General features: G+C 41.0%; 10 protein-coding genes across 10 annotated transcripts; 5 read left to right on the top strand and 5 right to left on the bottom strand.

The window, feature by feature from the left end:
• Window positions 1–123: 123 nt before the first annotated feature.
• SAMD00019534_048480 (hypothetical protein) lies at window positions 124–2,594 on the top strand (the record flags this gene model as incomplete). The annotated part of the gene is made up of 3 exons (XM_012900338.1): window positions 124–295; window positions 377–1,106; window positions 1,187–2,594. The coding sequence occupies 3 exons, from the start codon at window positions 124–126 to the stop codon at window positions 2,592–2,594; spliced, it is 2,310 nt and encodes a 769-aa protein (XP_012755792.1).
• A 133-nt stretch (window positions 2,595–2,727) lies between these two features.
• Window positions 2,728–3,160, bottom strand: SAMD00019534_048470 (hypothetical protein; the record flags this gene model as incomplete). The annotated part of the gene is made up of 2 exons (XM_012900337.1): window positions 2,728–2,870; window positions 2,941–3,160. Coding segments are annotated over 2 exons (363 nt in total), but the record flags the coding sequence as incomplete, so codon positions are not given.
• A 503-nt stretch (window positions 3,161–3,663) lies between these two features.
• On the top strand, window positions 3,664–4,638 carry SAMD00019534_048460 (hypothetical protein; the record flags this gene model as incomplete). The annotated part of the gene is made up of 1 exon (XM_012900336.1): window positions 3,664–4,638. A coding segment is annotated over one exon (975 nt), but the record flags the coding sequence as incomplete, so codon positions are not given.
• Window positions 4,639–4,688: 50 nt separating this feature from the next.
• Window positions 4,689–5,735, bottom strand: SAMD00019534_048450 (hypothetical protein; the record flags this gene model as incomplete). The annotated part of the gene is made up of 1 exon (XM_012900335.1): window positions 4,689–5,735. The coding sequence occupies one exon, from the start codon at window positions 5,733–5,735 to the stop codon at window positions 4,689–4,691; it is 1,047 nt and encodes a 348-aa protein (XP_012755789.1).
• A 645-nt stretch (window positions 5,736–6,380) lies between these two features.
• SAMD00019534_048440 (hypothetical protein) lies at window positions 6,381–6,893 on the top strand (the record flags this gene model as incomplete). The annotated part of the gene is made up of 2 exons (XM_012900334.1): window positions 6,381–6,519; window positions 6,664–6,893. 2 exons carry the CDS (start codon window positions 6,381–6,383, stop codon window positions 6,891–6,893), a joined length of 369 nt encoding a protein of 122 aa, XP_012755788.1.
• A 474-nt stretch (window positions 6,894–7,367) lies between these two features.
• On the top strand, window positions 7,368–8,315 carry SAMD00019534_048430 (hypothetical protein; the record flags this gene model as incomplete). The annotated part of the gene is made up of 3 exons (XM_012900333.1): window positions 7,368–7,491; window positions 7,570–8,087; window positions 8,160–8,315. The coding sequence occupies 3 exons, from the start codon at window positions 7,368–7,370 to the stop codon at window positions 8,313–8,315; spliced, it is 798 nt and encodes a 265-aa protein (XP_012755787.1).
• A 26-nt stretch (window positions 8,316–8,341) lies between these two features.
• Window positions 8,342–9,534, bottom strand: SAMD00019534_048420 (hypothetical protein; the record flags this gene model as incomplete). Its single annotated transcript, XM_012900332.1, has 3 exons — window positions 8,342–8,568; window positions 8,623–9,052; window positions 9,130–9,534. 3 exons carry the CDS (start codon window positions 9,532–9,534, stop codon window positions 8,342–8,344), a joined length of 1,062 nt encoding a protein of 353 aa, XP_012755786.1.
• A 1,380-nt stretch (window positions 9,535–10,914) lies between these two features.
• Window positions 10,915–12,603, bottom strand: SAMD00019534_048410 (hypothetical protein; the record flags this gene model as incomplete). Its single annotated transcript, XM_012900331.1, has 1 exon — window positions 10,915–12,603. A coding segment is annotated over one exon (1,689 nt), but the record flags the coding sequence as incomplete, so codon positions are not given.
• A 949-nt stretch (window positions 12,604–13,552) lies between these two features.
• SAMD00019534_048400 (hypothetical protein) lies at window positions 13,553–13,978 on the top strand (the record flags this gene model as incomplete). Its single annotated transcript, XM_012900330.1, has 1 exon — window positions 13,553–13,978. A coding segment is annotated over one exon (426 nt), but the record flags the coding sequence as incomplete, so codon positions are not given.
• Window positions 13,979–14,947: 969 nt separating this feature from the next.
• Window positions 14,948–16,184, bottom strand: SAMD00019534_048390 (hypothetical protein; the record flags this gene model as incomplete). Its single annotated transcript, XM_012900329.1, has 5 exons — window positions 14,948–15,156; window positions 15,237–15,420; window positions 15,505–15,585; window positions 15,665–16,039; window positions 16,122–16,184. The coding sequence occupies 5 exons, from the start codon at window positions 16,182–16,184 to the stop codon at window positions 14,948–14,950; spliced, it is 912 nt and encodes a 303-aa protein (XP_012755783.1).
• Window positions 16,185–16,383: the final 199 nt, after the last annotated feature.

Genomic DNA, 16,383 nt, shown 5'->3' with positions numbered 1-16,383 from the left:
TCAATAAATTATCCAACTCGATTCATTCATTCTATCATTCAATCAATCAACCCGGGACATACTACACACATTACTACTATTACAATTACAACTACAACCTCAACAAGTACAAGTTAGTAGAAGATGACAACTGATAGCGCTGCTGCTGCTACTTCTACATCACCATCAACAACATCAACTACTACAGCATCAGCAGCAACGACACAGAATGGACATACTTCATCCCCTTCATCAACATCATCTTCACCACCAATAGCCTCAACAAGTCCACAACTGTCAAATAACAATAACGAAGGTATGACATCATTCATTCAATCAATCAATCATTCAATCATGTGATACTGATACACCACCTACAACAATGACCCTTACTTAGATGGAGTATCGAATACATCAATCAAAGCAATGGAGTTGAGTGGCGCTATTGCACATCAGTATCAGAAGCCACTGCCGCCTATTGCACACAAACCAACGGATATTAGCAGTCAGTGGATATCGAACAAGTTGAAGGAGCGCGAACCAGAGTACACAAAGAAGGACAATATGGTCATCTTTTTAGGCACTTGGAATGTCAATGGAAAGAAGCCGTCTGAGCCGCTGGACGCCTGGCTCGAGCCGGGCAGCGGTGGCGCGGACGGCCTGTCGACGGGCGGCGCATCATCAATGCGCCCAGACATCTACGCGATTGGCTTCCAAGAGCTCGACCTGACGGCTGAGGCTCTGCTGCTGGGCGACACTACGCGCGCTGCCCCGTGGGAGCAGGCCATCCAACAGACATTGGCACAACAGGGCGACTATGTGAAGCTGCTCAGTCGTCAACTCGTCGGCATCCTGCTGTGCGTCTACGTCAAGAAGGAGCATTTGAAGAACATCACCCATGTGCAGTCGGACATTGCCGCCGTGGGCATCATGGGCATGATGGGCAACAAGGGTGGCGTGGCCATCCGTTTCCAATTCTACAACACATCAATCTGCATCATCAACTCACATCTCAATGCTCACATGGAGAATGTCATGCGTAGGAATCAAGATCAAAAGGATATCTCAAGAACACTCAAGTTCATCAGTGACTCTGACGGTTCATTCATCAATATATACGATCACGAGTAAGTTAGCCAACGTCACTTCATTGTCACATGATTAGTCCGGTACTGGGACCATTCCACTCACTCAATCAATCAAATAGTCAACTCTTTTGGATTGGAGACTTGAATTATAGAGTACCTCTGCCAGATCAGGAGGTCAAGGACAGCATTATACAGAAGGACTTTTATAACTTGTTCCTGCACGATCAGTTGTACCTCCAGATGAAGAATGGCGCAGCGTTCGAGGGCTTCCAGGAGCCTCCAATAAGCTTCGCCCCCACCTACAAGTACGACCCAGGCACCAACGATTATGACTCGAGCGAGAAGAAGCGTACGCCAGCATGGTGTGACCGTATCCTCTGGAAGACATCAAAGACTGCCGAGAACGTCGGTATCTTGGCGTACAAGCGACATGAACTACTCTCCTCCGATCATAGACCAGTGTCTGGATCATTCATTATCAAGGTGCGCGTTGTCATCCCCGAGGCACGCGCACGTATCTACCAAGAGATCGTCAAAGAGTTGGACAAAAAGGAGAACGACGCCATGCCCGACGCGAACATCAACACCAACAGCATCGACTTTGGAACAGTGCGCTTCATGGTGCCCGTCACGCGACAGATCGTCATCGAGAACATTGGCCAGGTAATCGCGCGATTCAAATTCATTCCCAAGCTAGACGAGCGCATACTCTGTCGGCCATGGCTCAAGATCTCGCCAATCGCCGGCATGATGATACCCAAGGAGAAGATCACCATTGAGCTCACTGTGTTTGTTGACTCCAACACATCGGGCCCGCTCAACGTGCTCAACGAATCGATGGACGACATCCTGATCCTGCATTTGGAGAATGGCAAGGACTACTTCATCTCAATCTCGGGCAAGTTCCAGCACACGTTCATGGGCAACTCGCTGGACAACCTCGTGCGCTACCCAACGCCCATCCTCACCGGCGCACCCATCCCCATCGAGCAGAAGAAGCTGTCGATACCCAAGGAGATCTGGCGCATGATCGATCACATCTACTCCAATGGAATGCGCGAAGAGTCACTCTTCCTCGAGTCGGCTGTCAACAAGGAGATGGAGGCCATCGTCGAAGCCATCGACCGCGGCACACCCCTGCCGTTCCACAGCGGCATCCACTCGATGGCCGAGTGTTTGATCCGTTTCTTTGAGTACCTGGTGGAGCCCGTCGTGCCCTACAACATGTACCAGCAGGCGCTGGACGCGTCGTCGTCGGCGCTGGCCTGCAAGACGCTGATCTCTCATCTGCCATCTGTAAACTACAACGTGTTCTTCTACCTAATGTCCTTCTTGGCCGAAGTGTTGACGCACCAGCAGGAGAACAAACTGACGGCTGATCAACTGGCCATTGTATTCTCCACTGTACTACTACGACCAAGTCCAACATCACCACAATCTCAACAGACCACCGACGCCATCATCGTCAAGAAGAAAGCAGACTTTATCAAGCACTTTATCATATCGAAAGGAGAGAGTTTAGTATAAATCTTGTTGGATAGGACAATATTTAAATTGGGATTATTCCTTATTTACATTTATTGGAATGATAGAATGAATGAATGAGTGAGTGTGATTGAATGAGTGGAATGATTCCAGTAAGATAGAGTGAGTTACTAGATTAGTAGAACTCCTCCTTGATCACCAAACCATCCTGCCATTGTTGGATGGCCCATTGGGTCTTCTTAACATTATGACCTCCATAGGTAAAGTCCATGTACATCTCATAAGCAGTGTTATTGCCATCGACCAATATCTTCAAGACTATGCGAATAAAGGAGTTAATATTATTATTGATTGATTAAGGTCATGTTAATTATATATATATATATACCTTTGGCCTCATGGATAGTGGCATTGTCGACAAATGATTGTTCAGACTTTCTATTTGCATCCTTTCCAACACGATTGGTTGAATCACCCTTCTCATACATCACAACATTATTGTGATAATATTTATCGAATACCTCAAGTATCTTATTATCCTGGATACCCTTTAGTATAGTATTAAGGTTCTCTCTAATATTTGGTGACATTATTATTATTGTTTGATTGATGATTATTTGATTATATTATTTGTTTGATTGCTTGATTGAATTGATATACATTTTACTATTTAATTGTAGAGTTATTTATAATAATAAAGTATGGTTCCTGAGTTTGATTCCAAAATATTATTAAGAATAGTCTACAATCGGATTTATACTATTTGGATGATTCAGGAACCAAAAGATCATGTTCCGGAAATTGATCTGATCAACCCCCTTTGATGCTAGTCCCAAAATATGTCATAAATGTGGGTGTGGAGAACGCATTCAGGAACCAAAAGTCGCGAGTCAGATGTCTTCTCCATACCCCACTTCATGCATCCATTCAGTCAGATTCAGCACATTGTTGAATCTTCAACTTCACCATCCACTCGATCTCCATTATTATGAATCATAATCATCATTAACTCACGAGTATGTTTAATTAATAATAACTATAAATATAACTATCTTGTACAAAGTTAGATATTCATTCAATCAAATACTAATAATATATATATATCTAAATAATAATAATAATGAGAGCTGCAGTACTATATAAATTGGGATCACCAAAGTTTGTTAGTGACTTTGTTGTACCTACACCAGCTAATGATCAACAGGTGGTTGTAAAGGTGTTGACATCGACGATCAAACAATTGGATCGTTCAAAGGCTAATGGTAAACATTATTTGGCTTATAAGGAATTCCCTTGTACCGTTGGCGTGGACGGAGTCGCTCAGTTGGACGACGGTACACTCATCTATGCAATGGGTATCACTGGAATGCTTGCAGAGAAGGCAGTGGTCACAAAGAACAAGTGGACTGTGTTGGACAAGGGCTCTGATCCTCAGGTGGCCGCTGCCCTCCCCAACGCTGTACTCGGAGCTGCGATGGCATTGAAGGAGCGTGCTCAGATCAAGCCCAACGACGTCGTGCTGATCAATGGTGCAACGGGATTCACTGGCAAGCTGGCCGTTCAGCTGGCGAGACTGTATGGCGCATCAAAGGTGTACGCAACTGGTCGCAATGAGACCGCACTCAAAGAGTTGAAGGAGGAACTTGGTGCGGACCAAGTTTTCAAGATTGATCAACCCGATGATGTGTTGATCGATCAGTTCAAACAACTACACAAGACAACTCCCATCGACATTGTGATCGACTATCTATACAGCAAACCATTGGAACTCATTATAACTGCATTGAGCACGAGTGGCGCTGGTCACCATCGCACAAGGATAGTGACAGTCGGTGAGATGGCCGGACCAACAATCAACATCAAGTCCGCTACACTTAGAAGCACGGGCATTGAGCTCATGGGATCTGGATTCGGCAGCTACCCAGCCAATGGTATCGAGCTATTCATCAATGAAAACATCAACCAACTGCTCAAGGAGAACCGCGAGGGCAGGCTCAAGGTGCCCATCTTTGTCTCGCCGCTCGAGGACATTGAGTCCACCTGGGACAAGTCGACCGAGGAGGGTAGAGTCGTCGTCCAAATCAGTAAATAAACTATTCTAATCTTTATACATTGTAGTTATAGGTACTATCCGATTCAGGCTTGAGTTGTGCCTGGTTGTATCATCTCTTCAAGGTCCTTCTTGAGGTTGTCCATCTTCTCCTTTGTCTTGTCATCAGCCAGGTACTCCTTGACAACCTGGTCCATCGCTTTGTAGGCTGCCTCACTATGATCGTCCAGTCCAATGTGACGATCGAGTAGGACGTCAAAGCGATGATAACTGATGTATGGATTATTGTCAACCGCTTGTTTGAAGTCCTTGTGTATTGAGTGTGAGTTGGCGATGCAGTTGACCAGCGTGTTGGCCAAGGACATTGAGCTGTCGTCTGATGTGGCACGATTCAATACGTGGCCTGTGCCCACTGAGACAAAGATCAACTTGGTGCCTATTTTGTACATGTTGTCTGCCTCTTGCTTGGCCTTGACTATTGGGTTGTTGGCCAGGATGCCACCGTCCACGAATCGTTTGTTGTCAAATTGTGTTGAAGAGAAGTATGGTGGCGCGGCTGATGTTGCCCTCATCCCCTGGACCAGCTTGATGTCCTTGTCCTTGGAGTTGTAGTTTGAAATGATTGTTGTGATGTAGTTGATATCATCCTTTGCCAGACTGGATGTAAGCAAGAACATCTTGTGATCTTGATGGAAGTTGCCCATGAGTCCATCACCAAAGATTCGTTGAAGCTCATTCTCATAGGCAGCCATGTCACCAAAGCATAGGTATCTTGCAAAGTTGAGCATCTTCTTGAAGAATCCACCGAATATAATCTTACCCATACTCTTGTAGGTGTCTTCAATCTCTTGGTAGGACAATCCCTTGATCTTGGCGAATGTGAGCAATGCGCCAGTGGATGTACCTCCGACCAAGTCAGCCTTCTCGACCAAGTCAATACCAAGATGATCATGAAGGTATCTTATTAGTTGGAGGGCAATAAGACCACGCATACCTCCACCATCAATACTAAGTATCAATCTAGTTGATCCTTGACCGCCCTCCATAGTGTTCTGATCCAAGTTATCTGGATGTCCATCCATTTCATCATCCTCCTGTTCCTTCTGATCAATATCCTTTGATTTTGTTGACATTATATATCTATTTATTTGTATCTATCTCTTTATAAGTATTTAATTGTATGTATATAAATGATTAGAATAGAATGCAAAGATAGTTGTAGTTGTTTGATTGACAGAGTTGTTAGAGTTGTTAAAGTTGGGAAGGGGTATTAACTCACGAACAAACACACACCTTTCTAACAACCAAACAAAACAACCAATCACTTCATTCTCTGAATGGATGACGTGGGGGTAGTATCCAATCAATATGGTCTATTTGGTTGATTTGATTGTTGGTAGGTCAATAACTTAAAACCTATTTATTATTTAGGCAATGGAACAATACCTTTTTGTAAACATAGAATATACCAAAATTGTAAAAGAGTATACTAATATGAATATAACTATATTGTCCGTTCGTTGTGAATGCTATAATAGGATAGTACACAGGGAGGGATTGATAGAGATAAACTCATTCATCAACAAAGATAGGGATAATTAGAATGAAGTTCATGAAAAAACATTGTGGTCTTCATCTTCGCAACATGTGGAAGAGAGTGTCGGGTGTGGTGGTGTTGTTCAGTGTCTTGTCATTATGATGTTCTCACACACATGTTTCAAACCAAACTAGACATTGAATTGACAAGACAGAGATAGATAGATTAGATAGATATAAACATGTCGGACAACACAACTGCTGCTACTACTCCCAACCCAGATGATTTGAAATTGATTCACAACACAGAGCGTTGCGTCGAATCTGTCCTCAAGAAGACTACATACGGTGCTTTGGCTCCACTGGGTCTGTTGCTGTTCAGTACGTAACAACATGTTCTGACTGCTGTGACTAAATAACTACCACCTTGCTAACACTCTCGAACCTTTGACCAAACATTCAATCAATCATTTCGATCAATCATTCAATCATTCATTTGACCAATCAATCGAATCAAATATATAGCAAGCAAGTTAAAGGTTGTTGGAACATTCATGGTGTTTGGAGCAGGTATTGGTCTGGGAATGGGCGTTAACGATTGCACAAGAGGAAGAATGGCTTGTCGCGGAAGCAGTGTTGTTTGTCCAAGATCAAAGCAGGCTAATGCCACCACACCAGCCCCCTCTGCCAAGTCAATCACCTCTGCAGAGCCAGAGATCAAGTTTGACTCTGTGCCCAAGTCCGAATCACATTAATCCCTCCCTCTCATTCATTCATTCATTCATTCATTCACAGACACAGTATACATTATATATAAACATTAACATGTCCTCTTTTTTTGGTCTTATGCCAACGATTGAGCGAGCCAATAAGCGAGCTAACTAATAGTTTAGATTAGATTAGTTTGGACAGTCAGCAATCAATGCAGGATGATACTTCAACACAACATTCATGATAGATAGAGATACACTACCCTCGCGTCAGCTGCAACAACCCTTGCGTCAGCTCCAACATCCGGATGTCGACAGAGTGGTAGTTGGACTGACCACAATCATTTTGGTTCGTGGGGAGAGGGGAAGTGGTCCTTCATGGGACCTAAAGGGTCATCATCCACTCATTCATTCATACATTCAATCAATCATTCAATCTTTGATTGTTGTAAATAACCTACTTGTACATATAATTATATCTTTCATATATACTTACAAACATACATACTTAAAGAGAAGATGATATCATTCTTTCAATCAATTGGATTGTTAATCTTTATTGCATTACTGGTTACCTTTTATCTTGAGTTGGTAGTTCCATACTTTAAGAATAGGAAGAACAGACAGATTAAATTCTCCAAGAGTATGTTTATCTATCAATCACTCTGTCAGCTGACATGGCACGATACATGACTCACTATATTACAATATATATACATAGAGAGTAATGAGTTAAATGATGCAAGAAAACAACTTATAAATGATAAACAGGCTGAACAATATAATCTTACAAGAGATAGTATTGTAAAGACAAGGAAGAAGTTGGAGGAGAAGTTATTGTCACAATCAATAGAGTTGGAGCCAACTATAAAAGATGACAACAAAAAGACAAAGACAAAGACTGGAAGGACATTGAAAGGAGATGTAGTCACTACTCCGGCCTCGAATCAAAACTCATTGGATTGGGAGGCAAGGAAGAAGTTGGAATTGGCAATACGTCAACTGAACATTGAGTATGAGCATTCACTGCAGACTGATGAGGACAGAGATGAGAAGCAAGAGAGGATGCTACAAAAGTTAATGGATGCTGACGAGAAGGAAAGGAGGATACAGAGGATACAAGAACTGCGCGATAACCTCAAGCCTGAACCGACTGAGGGCGATATCACAAGGATCCAGATAAGGTTCCCAAGTGGAGCGTGTCTGACCAGGAAGTTTATGTACACTGACAAGGTCCAGGTATGATTCGAGTCGTGTCGAGTCGAGTAGTGGCCACATCGCTAACCATCTAACGTTGATCAAACGTAACAGGACTTGAGAGAGTTTATCGATTCGAAGGACTTGATGCGAGATGTTGAGTATGACATTGTGACCAACGCTCCAGCTCGTGTGTACTCTGATGATAGTGCCACTTTGGTCGATGCTGACCTATGTCCAGGAGTCTCTGTAATGGTCGTAGCGAAATAATACATTGATGATGAATGGATTGACGATCATGACTTGGTCTTGCTATTACTCTTTGTTGTTGTTTGTGATGTCGATGTTGATGTCGATGATGATGTAGTCGCACCAGGTTGATGATGATGATCAATAGTGAGGTTGGCCTTTTGTCTAGCCTCATACAGTTGCTTGAAGAAGTTTGGATCCTTTGTCTCAATCTCCATGATCTTGTCCTCTATTCGTTTGATCCTATCGCATAGATCATGTGATGTGGCTGGCACTAGAGAGGTATGTTAATACAATCACGCAATCATTGCAATCAAGTGATACATACATATACCAATGTGTGTCTCGACGATGGTTGTCCTCTCATCAATGTAGGGCTTGTACTTCATTGCTTCACGCTCTTGGTCGCTGATCACTAGGGGTCCCTCTTGATTGGAGGTCCTCGTCTCTTTGATCTTTGAGGGTGGCAGTGGATGAGTCCTTGCACTGTTGTCTAGGACGGCCTCGCCACCAGGGTCGAACCTAAACTCTCGCGTGTTAAAGTCAGAGTTGTCCAACTTCTTCCTGCTTGTGAAGCTCTCAATGCGTCTACCAATCTCTGCCTTGGACGCCGTGATCTGTACAGCATTTGATGACTCTAATTGTTGATCGACTGCCGTTGTATGTTTATAATGGTATGCGTCTGGCTCCACCGTGCGGAACCTCTTTCGCGCTGCTGCCTTTCCAAAGCGATCCATTGAATGAGTATGATAGAGAGTCTAAGTGTGAGTCGTGTCGATTGAGGGTTAGTCAGTGAGTCATTCGCTCACTCTTGGGTGATTGATGATTGACTAACCTTTAGTTTCGCCAAGTATTGGGAGGTATGTTGATGGAACTCAAAGATGGATGATAGTGCTGTTGACGTTGAGGTGGCGTTGGTGGCATCAGATGGTGCTTGTGCCGTGTACACATTGTCGGTGACACGCTTCATGTCAGAGTTGAGTTGTTGAATGATTGACTCTTGTATACCGATTGATTGAAGATAGTGCAACAGTGTGTTTGTCAACTCTCTGGATGTGACTTCAGAGACAACATCCTTGACTTGTTGTTGTTGTTGTTGATGTTGTAATGGTACAATGTCATTACTGTTCAATTGCTGGTTGTCAACATCGTCATCATGACCAACATCAATGTAATCGACTACTACATTGTTGTCGTTGTCATTGCTGTAGAGAGTCCCAGATGATTTGCTTTCTAACATAACTATCGTTCTTTGTTGTAGAAGTTTGAGCGACTCACATCAACTATATTGTTTTCAAACCCTCCTCAATTATTTGTTTCCCTTGTTTAGTTTAATACTTTGGCTATTACTATTGACCTTTCCAGTATTATTATATTGTTTACTTCGGTGACAAAGTATTAATACTTTGTCAAGCTTAACCAAAGTTTACTTTGGTGTCAATACCAACATTTTATACCTTATGTTTCTCTTTGACAATTCCTCCATGTACTCCTCCTTGTATTGAAGTAATATATCAATGGTTCTCTTGATCAAGTCCATGGAATATACCACCATGTCTGGAGGACGATATCTAGTATCTCCAAGATTGTCCATAACATCCGAATAGAAATCAGAGATGTCATCATCAAACATTCTTGAGAGTTCACATTTTAAGATAGTCCTCGAGATCTCTTTAAATCTATATTTAAAGCATACTGCATTTAATAATCCTATACAATCGTCTTTCTTTACTCTTATGTTGGTAACAGTTTGATCTAATTGTTGTTGATGATAGAATTGTATAACTGATTTTCCTTGTATTTCTAAATCCATGGAATTGCAGATAAACAAGATTGAATAAACAATGAAATCTAAAGAGTTTGATCAATCATTCAATCTTCGATGTAGACTTCAACAACTTGTTAAATGGTTGATCATACAAGGATGTATGGAAGCAAATAGTAGTATATTAATATGGTTGTGGTTTCAATCACACCAAGATGTATGGAAGCAAATAGTAGTAGATAAGCATGAACAACTTCCACCACAACCACAGCACTTATTCATTTATGTCTGTTCATTCTCAAAAGGAATAACATCAACGATCAAATAGTTCAACTTGGATGTGATTCCAAATGACAACATGGAGGCCAGGTATCTGAACCAGGGACGGTCATACATGTTCTTGGTCTTCTCATCGTGCTTTCATCCCAAGTGGGGGTAGTACCATTCTCTAATTGCAAAGACTCTCCAACTCAGTGTCAGCTTGTTTACATTCCTTGGCCAGTTTTACGATTGTATCCATGTACTTGGTTCGAGCTCTACCAAGAATCGTCTCTTTCGAGGAAATGACTTTCCTTGGTACTTTGTTTTGTGAACTCATTAATGTGTATTTGTTGGTGTTGTAATATTACAACAAATACAGTATGAATGAAAGTTTGAGATGTGACAATGGACCTATATAGGTCTTATTTACTTTTATAGTATTAAGTGTTTATTATGGATGACTTTGACCCTTTCATTCCTGGGAATATGAGTCGTTCAAGACTAACGAAAGGTTTCTCGATGGTCAAGTGAACCACAAATGCTGCAGCAAATGACATAATGACATTGCCAATGAACAACCATGCGAAGCCAATGTCAGTGTAGTGGAACAAAGTACCAACTGAGTACATATAGGTATGTATCACAATGGGATGCATAAGATAAGTAGAGTAGGTGAGTTTGGAGAAGTACTTGAATAATGGCATGCCCAAGAACATCGATACTACTYCCTCCATGTCCATAAAAGGTTGCCATCAAAAACAATGCAAGGGCAGAAGTGAACAATGTGTGAGAGAGGGTGTTGATGATTGCACTCCAGACCTGGTCGGGTGTGCGCTTGATCATGAAGTAGGGGATGTAGGTAAAGACTGATGTGATTCCAAATGCCAACAGGTAGGCCATGTATCTGAACCACCGACGATCATACATGTTCTTGGTCTTTTCACTTCGGTAGAGCATGGCCACTGCAAGGCCCACAGCATAAGGTCCAATCCTAGTCCATGGCTTATAATATATTTTGTTGAGGTAGTCTGTTGAGTTACCACTGGTCATTGTGAACATTGGGAAGGTCATGTAGATCCATATGCTAGAAGTGAAGCAGACCGCCAAGATCACCATTACAAATACATAACCAGCAGGTTTGAATTTGTGGAAGGCCACCAATACGAATGGTGCTAGCAAGTAGTACTGCATGTCGTTAGCAAGATACCATGTCCAGTCCATACACTGGCCGACTCCAGGGTAAAGGTTGTTGATGTAGAGCAGGTTGGACCACCAGTATTCTGAACATCCAGAGTTGATTGATGATTGGTACCACAGCGGTCCACTGCCAAGCATGGGTGAGAGGAGCCAGACAACGAAAATGAGGAAGTAGAGAAGAGGTGAGAGACGGATGAAGCGATGGATAATGTATTTGATCCAGATGATTGGGCCAGACGACCTGCCAGTGTCCTCCAACTTGTCGAGCTGTGTGAGGACGGTGTTGGCAACCAGGAATCCACTGAGCATGAAGAAGATGTCGACTGCGTACTCTCCAGAGGGTATCACCTGGAATGTAAACCGAGGGTATATCTCTTTGAACACGTACGATGCGTTGTCCATACCAGGGGACATTGCATATTGAAGTGAGTGTCCAAGGACAACCCAACATGTTGCAAACGTCCTTATTCCATCGAGCGCATCAAAGCGATTGCCACTACTTGGTACCACAATTCGTGAGAATGACTTGATGTTTGAGATCAATGAGAAGGCCACAAATATCGATTCGAAGGTTGACCATGTATGATTGGAGTCATTTGACTTGCTCGGCATATCAATGTTTCTCTGGTATGATTCCATCAAAGGTATTGAATCCTTCTCCATATTATTATATTGATTGAAATTGATAGATTTTGAAGTTGATTCACCAGGGGACTTGAAGTATTCAAGGGCTGTACCAACAAGTACTATCATCGCAAAGAAGACACAGACACAAAGCATTATGATTGAGCCAGCAGTCCAAGACTTGACTGTAACATTGTTATAGTTGTTATAACATTGACTAACTGAGTTGTTGCCAGGGAATACAAGAATCTGAGCGTTGGAGGCCATCATCATTATGGCAGCGGACAAGTCATCAGTGGTGTTACAACTTGGTGGGAAACACACTCCAATCATATAAGAATACTGATTGTTGATTGACGATTGATAGATACAATAATGTGAAACATTGGATGGTAAACCAAGGCATGTATCAATATTACCAAGGTCTGATGCACCTCTTCCAGTTGACATCATCACTAATAATTAAAAATATTATTATTAATATATATATTAATAAATTCATAATATTAAAATATTCTTTTCTTACTTTGGATATCATTTGAAGGATTCTTGAAACTCAGAAGGTTCTGGATATCATCAGTACATTGTTGATGGACATCTCTAATCAATATATTGTTTGATATTGTATTAAATAAGCTGGATGATTGTATTGTTCCAGTATTTGCATTTACAATTGAGATTGTAATGGACAACAATAATAAGGATATTATACTATTCATTATTTTTATAGATAGATATTTGATTTGAATGAATTGGATGGTAAGACTATAAATGATTGACCATTGACTTTAATAAAAAAAAGAGTAGTGATCCTTAAGCTCGAAAATACCTTTATCAAATAATAATCTGGGTTACATCTTGGATCATGAGGATGTACCCTCTCCAGACTCCTGAATCATCCAGACTCTCATTGAATGATCAATGACCAATTTATTTTTAGTTTTGTGGTGAAACCCCACACTTAAGTCTTTTTTCCATTTTATTGATCAAATATCTATTGGTGTCTAGGATGTTACAATTATTCTTGGAATGAAACTTTGGAACAAGTTTGACCCTTCCTTGGAGATTATAACTCTGAGATATTTAGGAATCTCAGAAGTTTTATTTATTCTCTAAACAACCAATAGAAGTTCCATTTATTATTTTCATGTGTTCCAAGATTTAAAAAAAAATTTTGAAGTGTATCTAAACTTTATAAAAAAACTAATAATCTTCAAATAAAATAGAGACCTTTGTCCTTAGTTGAACAAACAATGAATAGTTATTTTTATATAAAAATTTAATAGAGATATATAAAATGAATATTCAATATTTTTATCCTAATACCATTGTTGATCCATTAAGAGTAGGAGACGTCTATCTTCTTCGTTTTCGTTCAGGTAGTAAATATACTCAATCTTTGGAAATAGAATTCAATCTCGCCCATTATGCTCTATTAATAGATGTTGCAGGGGAATCTTCAAGTGGAACTCCAAGGGGCCTTATGCTCCACATGACAGCAGATGAAAGAAAGGAGGTCATACCCCTCCATGGTCATCTATCCTCCCATATGGATAAGATGATTGACCATTTCCTATTGGGGAAGATCAAGAATATCTATCATCATAGTCCAAACAAATGGGCTTTTGAACTTGGCAAAGCTGTCAATGAAAACTGGTTCTCAGAGTTTGTACGAGGAAATGGTCCGATCTGGAGCTATAGGTCCAACTGTCAACAGTTCTCTCGCTTCCTTGTTTCAAAATTAGAGTTTATTTGGCCACATGTCAAAGTTGCCGGTGATGGTAACTACCTCGAACCAATAATTGTTGATTTTAATATTATCTTTTCCACCTCCTCAGTCTGATAAATAATAATAATAAATCATACTATCTTGATTTTTCTTTTTTTCTTAAGTTTGTTGTTGTACATAAATACTTCACTTCATATTTGACATTATATATCTTGAGGTTGTTAACAACTTAATGGCATCTTCCGAACCTTTAATTCAAAGAAATGAAACAACGCCTGCTCAACTAGTAGAGTACCTTGGTCTTTCCTTCTATGACATGGATACAATATCAATAACAAATTGTAACATAGATGGATTAACTATAAGACGCTCCACTTTTGAGCAGTTGGTATCTTATAATATCAGTCGTTTATTCAATCTTGCTCATCCTCAAGTCCATCCTCCAACTGATGACAGAGATGCACAAGTCAGAGTATTCCTCAAAGACTCTGACACTCATTCAGCTATGATATTTCGTCGTGAAATTGATTGGTCCACTGTTGCATCGGCATTCAGAATTAATGATGGTGATCTGAAGAAGAAGGGAAAGGAGAACTACATCGTGGAGCATTCCCCTTATCCTCCAGGTGACTACTTTGACAAACACTGTAAGTAAGATTCACTTTGATAGTTTAGTCCTTGGTTTGCTAATAGTAAGACAGTCATATTCATTCCAATTGTATACCAACATCACCTCTTACCTTGGGAAGTTGTCAAACATGATGGATTTCTCAACTTCTCCTCTCATTGATTGATTGATTGATTAATACAAACACAACTATTCTACCTCATTGTAATGCGATTTATTCAATGCCGTTGGGTATGGTAGGTGTTGGACACAACAGGAAGGGGCGCTGGCCAGATGTTGGATATTTGGCTGTTGTACAAAGAATATATGATTGATTGATAGATTGATTGGAACTATTCCAGTCATCATCGTTGGTGATTGAAATCGGATTGAGTGGTATTGGACAAAGTCGCTCACATGTTTGATTGATTGATTGATGTTGTTATGGATGTTGGTGGATTGATCATCGATCAATTCCTGATCAACTTGATTGGGAAATTCTCTGTGATCAAATGACCGTCATCCAACATAATAACGAGATTGACCTCAAACTCAATCTTAAATGTGCGGGCAGCTGTAGTGATACATGTGAACAGTCTTGGGAACACCATCCAAATTGGAATCTTCAATCCTCTGCACATATCACCTTCTCCAATCTGTATGTTCTGTATCTCTGTCACTGTACATGTTGTTGTTGTTGTTGTTTGATGTATGAGTCACACGTCCATCCATCCCATGAATCAATCCACTCTAACTTACACTCTTTGGCGAAACCATCAGCACATCCACATGTCTCTACACGAACAAGTTGTAACTCGATTGATCTGATGACTGCCTCTGCCGACTCAATCAACAGATAGCCTTGGAATGCGTCATTGATGTGACAAATGGCTGATTTGAGCTGTCCAGATACTCTAAAGTTGGGTACATCTGCTTTGGATATCTTTAATTGATTGATTGATTGATCGAATGAGTGAGTGAGTGAGTAAGACGTGATGATTGATTGATTGGAATGATTCCAACATACCTTCTTAAAGTTTGACAAAGAGTCTGGAGTGATCAAAAAGTTTACAGGTGTTGTCTCCTTGGCAAGCAACTGGGTTGGTGTCTATGAGAAGTGTGTGGACCTGTTGTGTTAGCAATGATGATGAGTAGACGGGCACCAGACCAGACCAGCCTAGACATACCTGTGTCTCGACGACAAACTCCACAGCCTTTTGAAGGTCCTTTGAAAGGATACCTCTCTTCATATCACACTTGATGGTGTACTGTATGTTGACAAAGACACCGTGATAGGTATCGTATAGTGTCTGACCTGGCAATGGCTCCAAGTTGAACTCGAATGGTATCTCTGTGACACCTGACGTGAACTTGCCACTTGGTGCAACGTTGAATGTATAGTGAAGCATTGTGATTGGTTTGAGCGAGTTGTAGAATGCCTCAAACAGACCAACACTCTTTGAGCTCAGTTGAAGCTGTACACTTCCCTCCACCGACAATGTAACACCACTATGTGACATATCCTCCTTTGTACTGATCACTACATATCCTGATACTGCATTCTAATTGAATGAATTGGATTGAATGATTGATTAGTTGAGTGTGATTGATTGAATGATTGATTGATTGATCGATTGATCATACACCTGGTTTATATATCTTATCAATCTTCTTTAACTTTATATCCAATACATTCTGTGTCGCCATCTTGTTGTATCTGTATATGTATATGAATGTAGGTATCTATGTGTATTACAAGTCCTTGATAGACCCACTCCTGCAAGAATCCTTCAACTTTTCTCCACCACTCCAAATCTGATCAAAAAGGCCTCACACACTCGATCAATATGATGAACACAAAACGCTTTACTTTATTTAGATATAAGGACATTGATAATAAGATATA

This window comes from Acytostelium subglobosum, assembly GCF_000787575.1.
Source record: "Acytostelium subglobosum LB1 DNA, scaffold: scaffold8, whole genome shotgun sequence".
NCBI classification, from domain to species: domain Eukaryota; phylum Evosea; class Eumycetozoa; order Acytosteliales; family Acytosteliaceae; genus Acytostelium; species Acytostelium subglobosum.
Note: the sequence above shows the minus strand (reverse complement) of the source record. Positions and strands in the feature narration are given on the sequence as shown.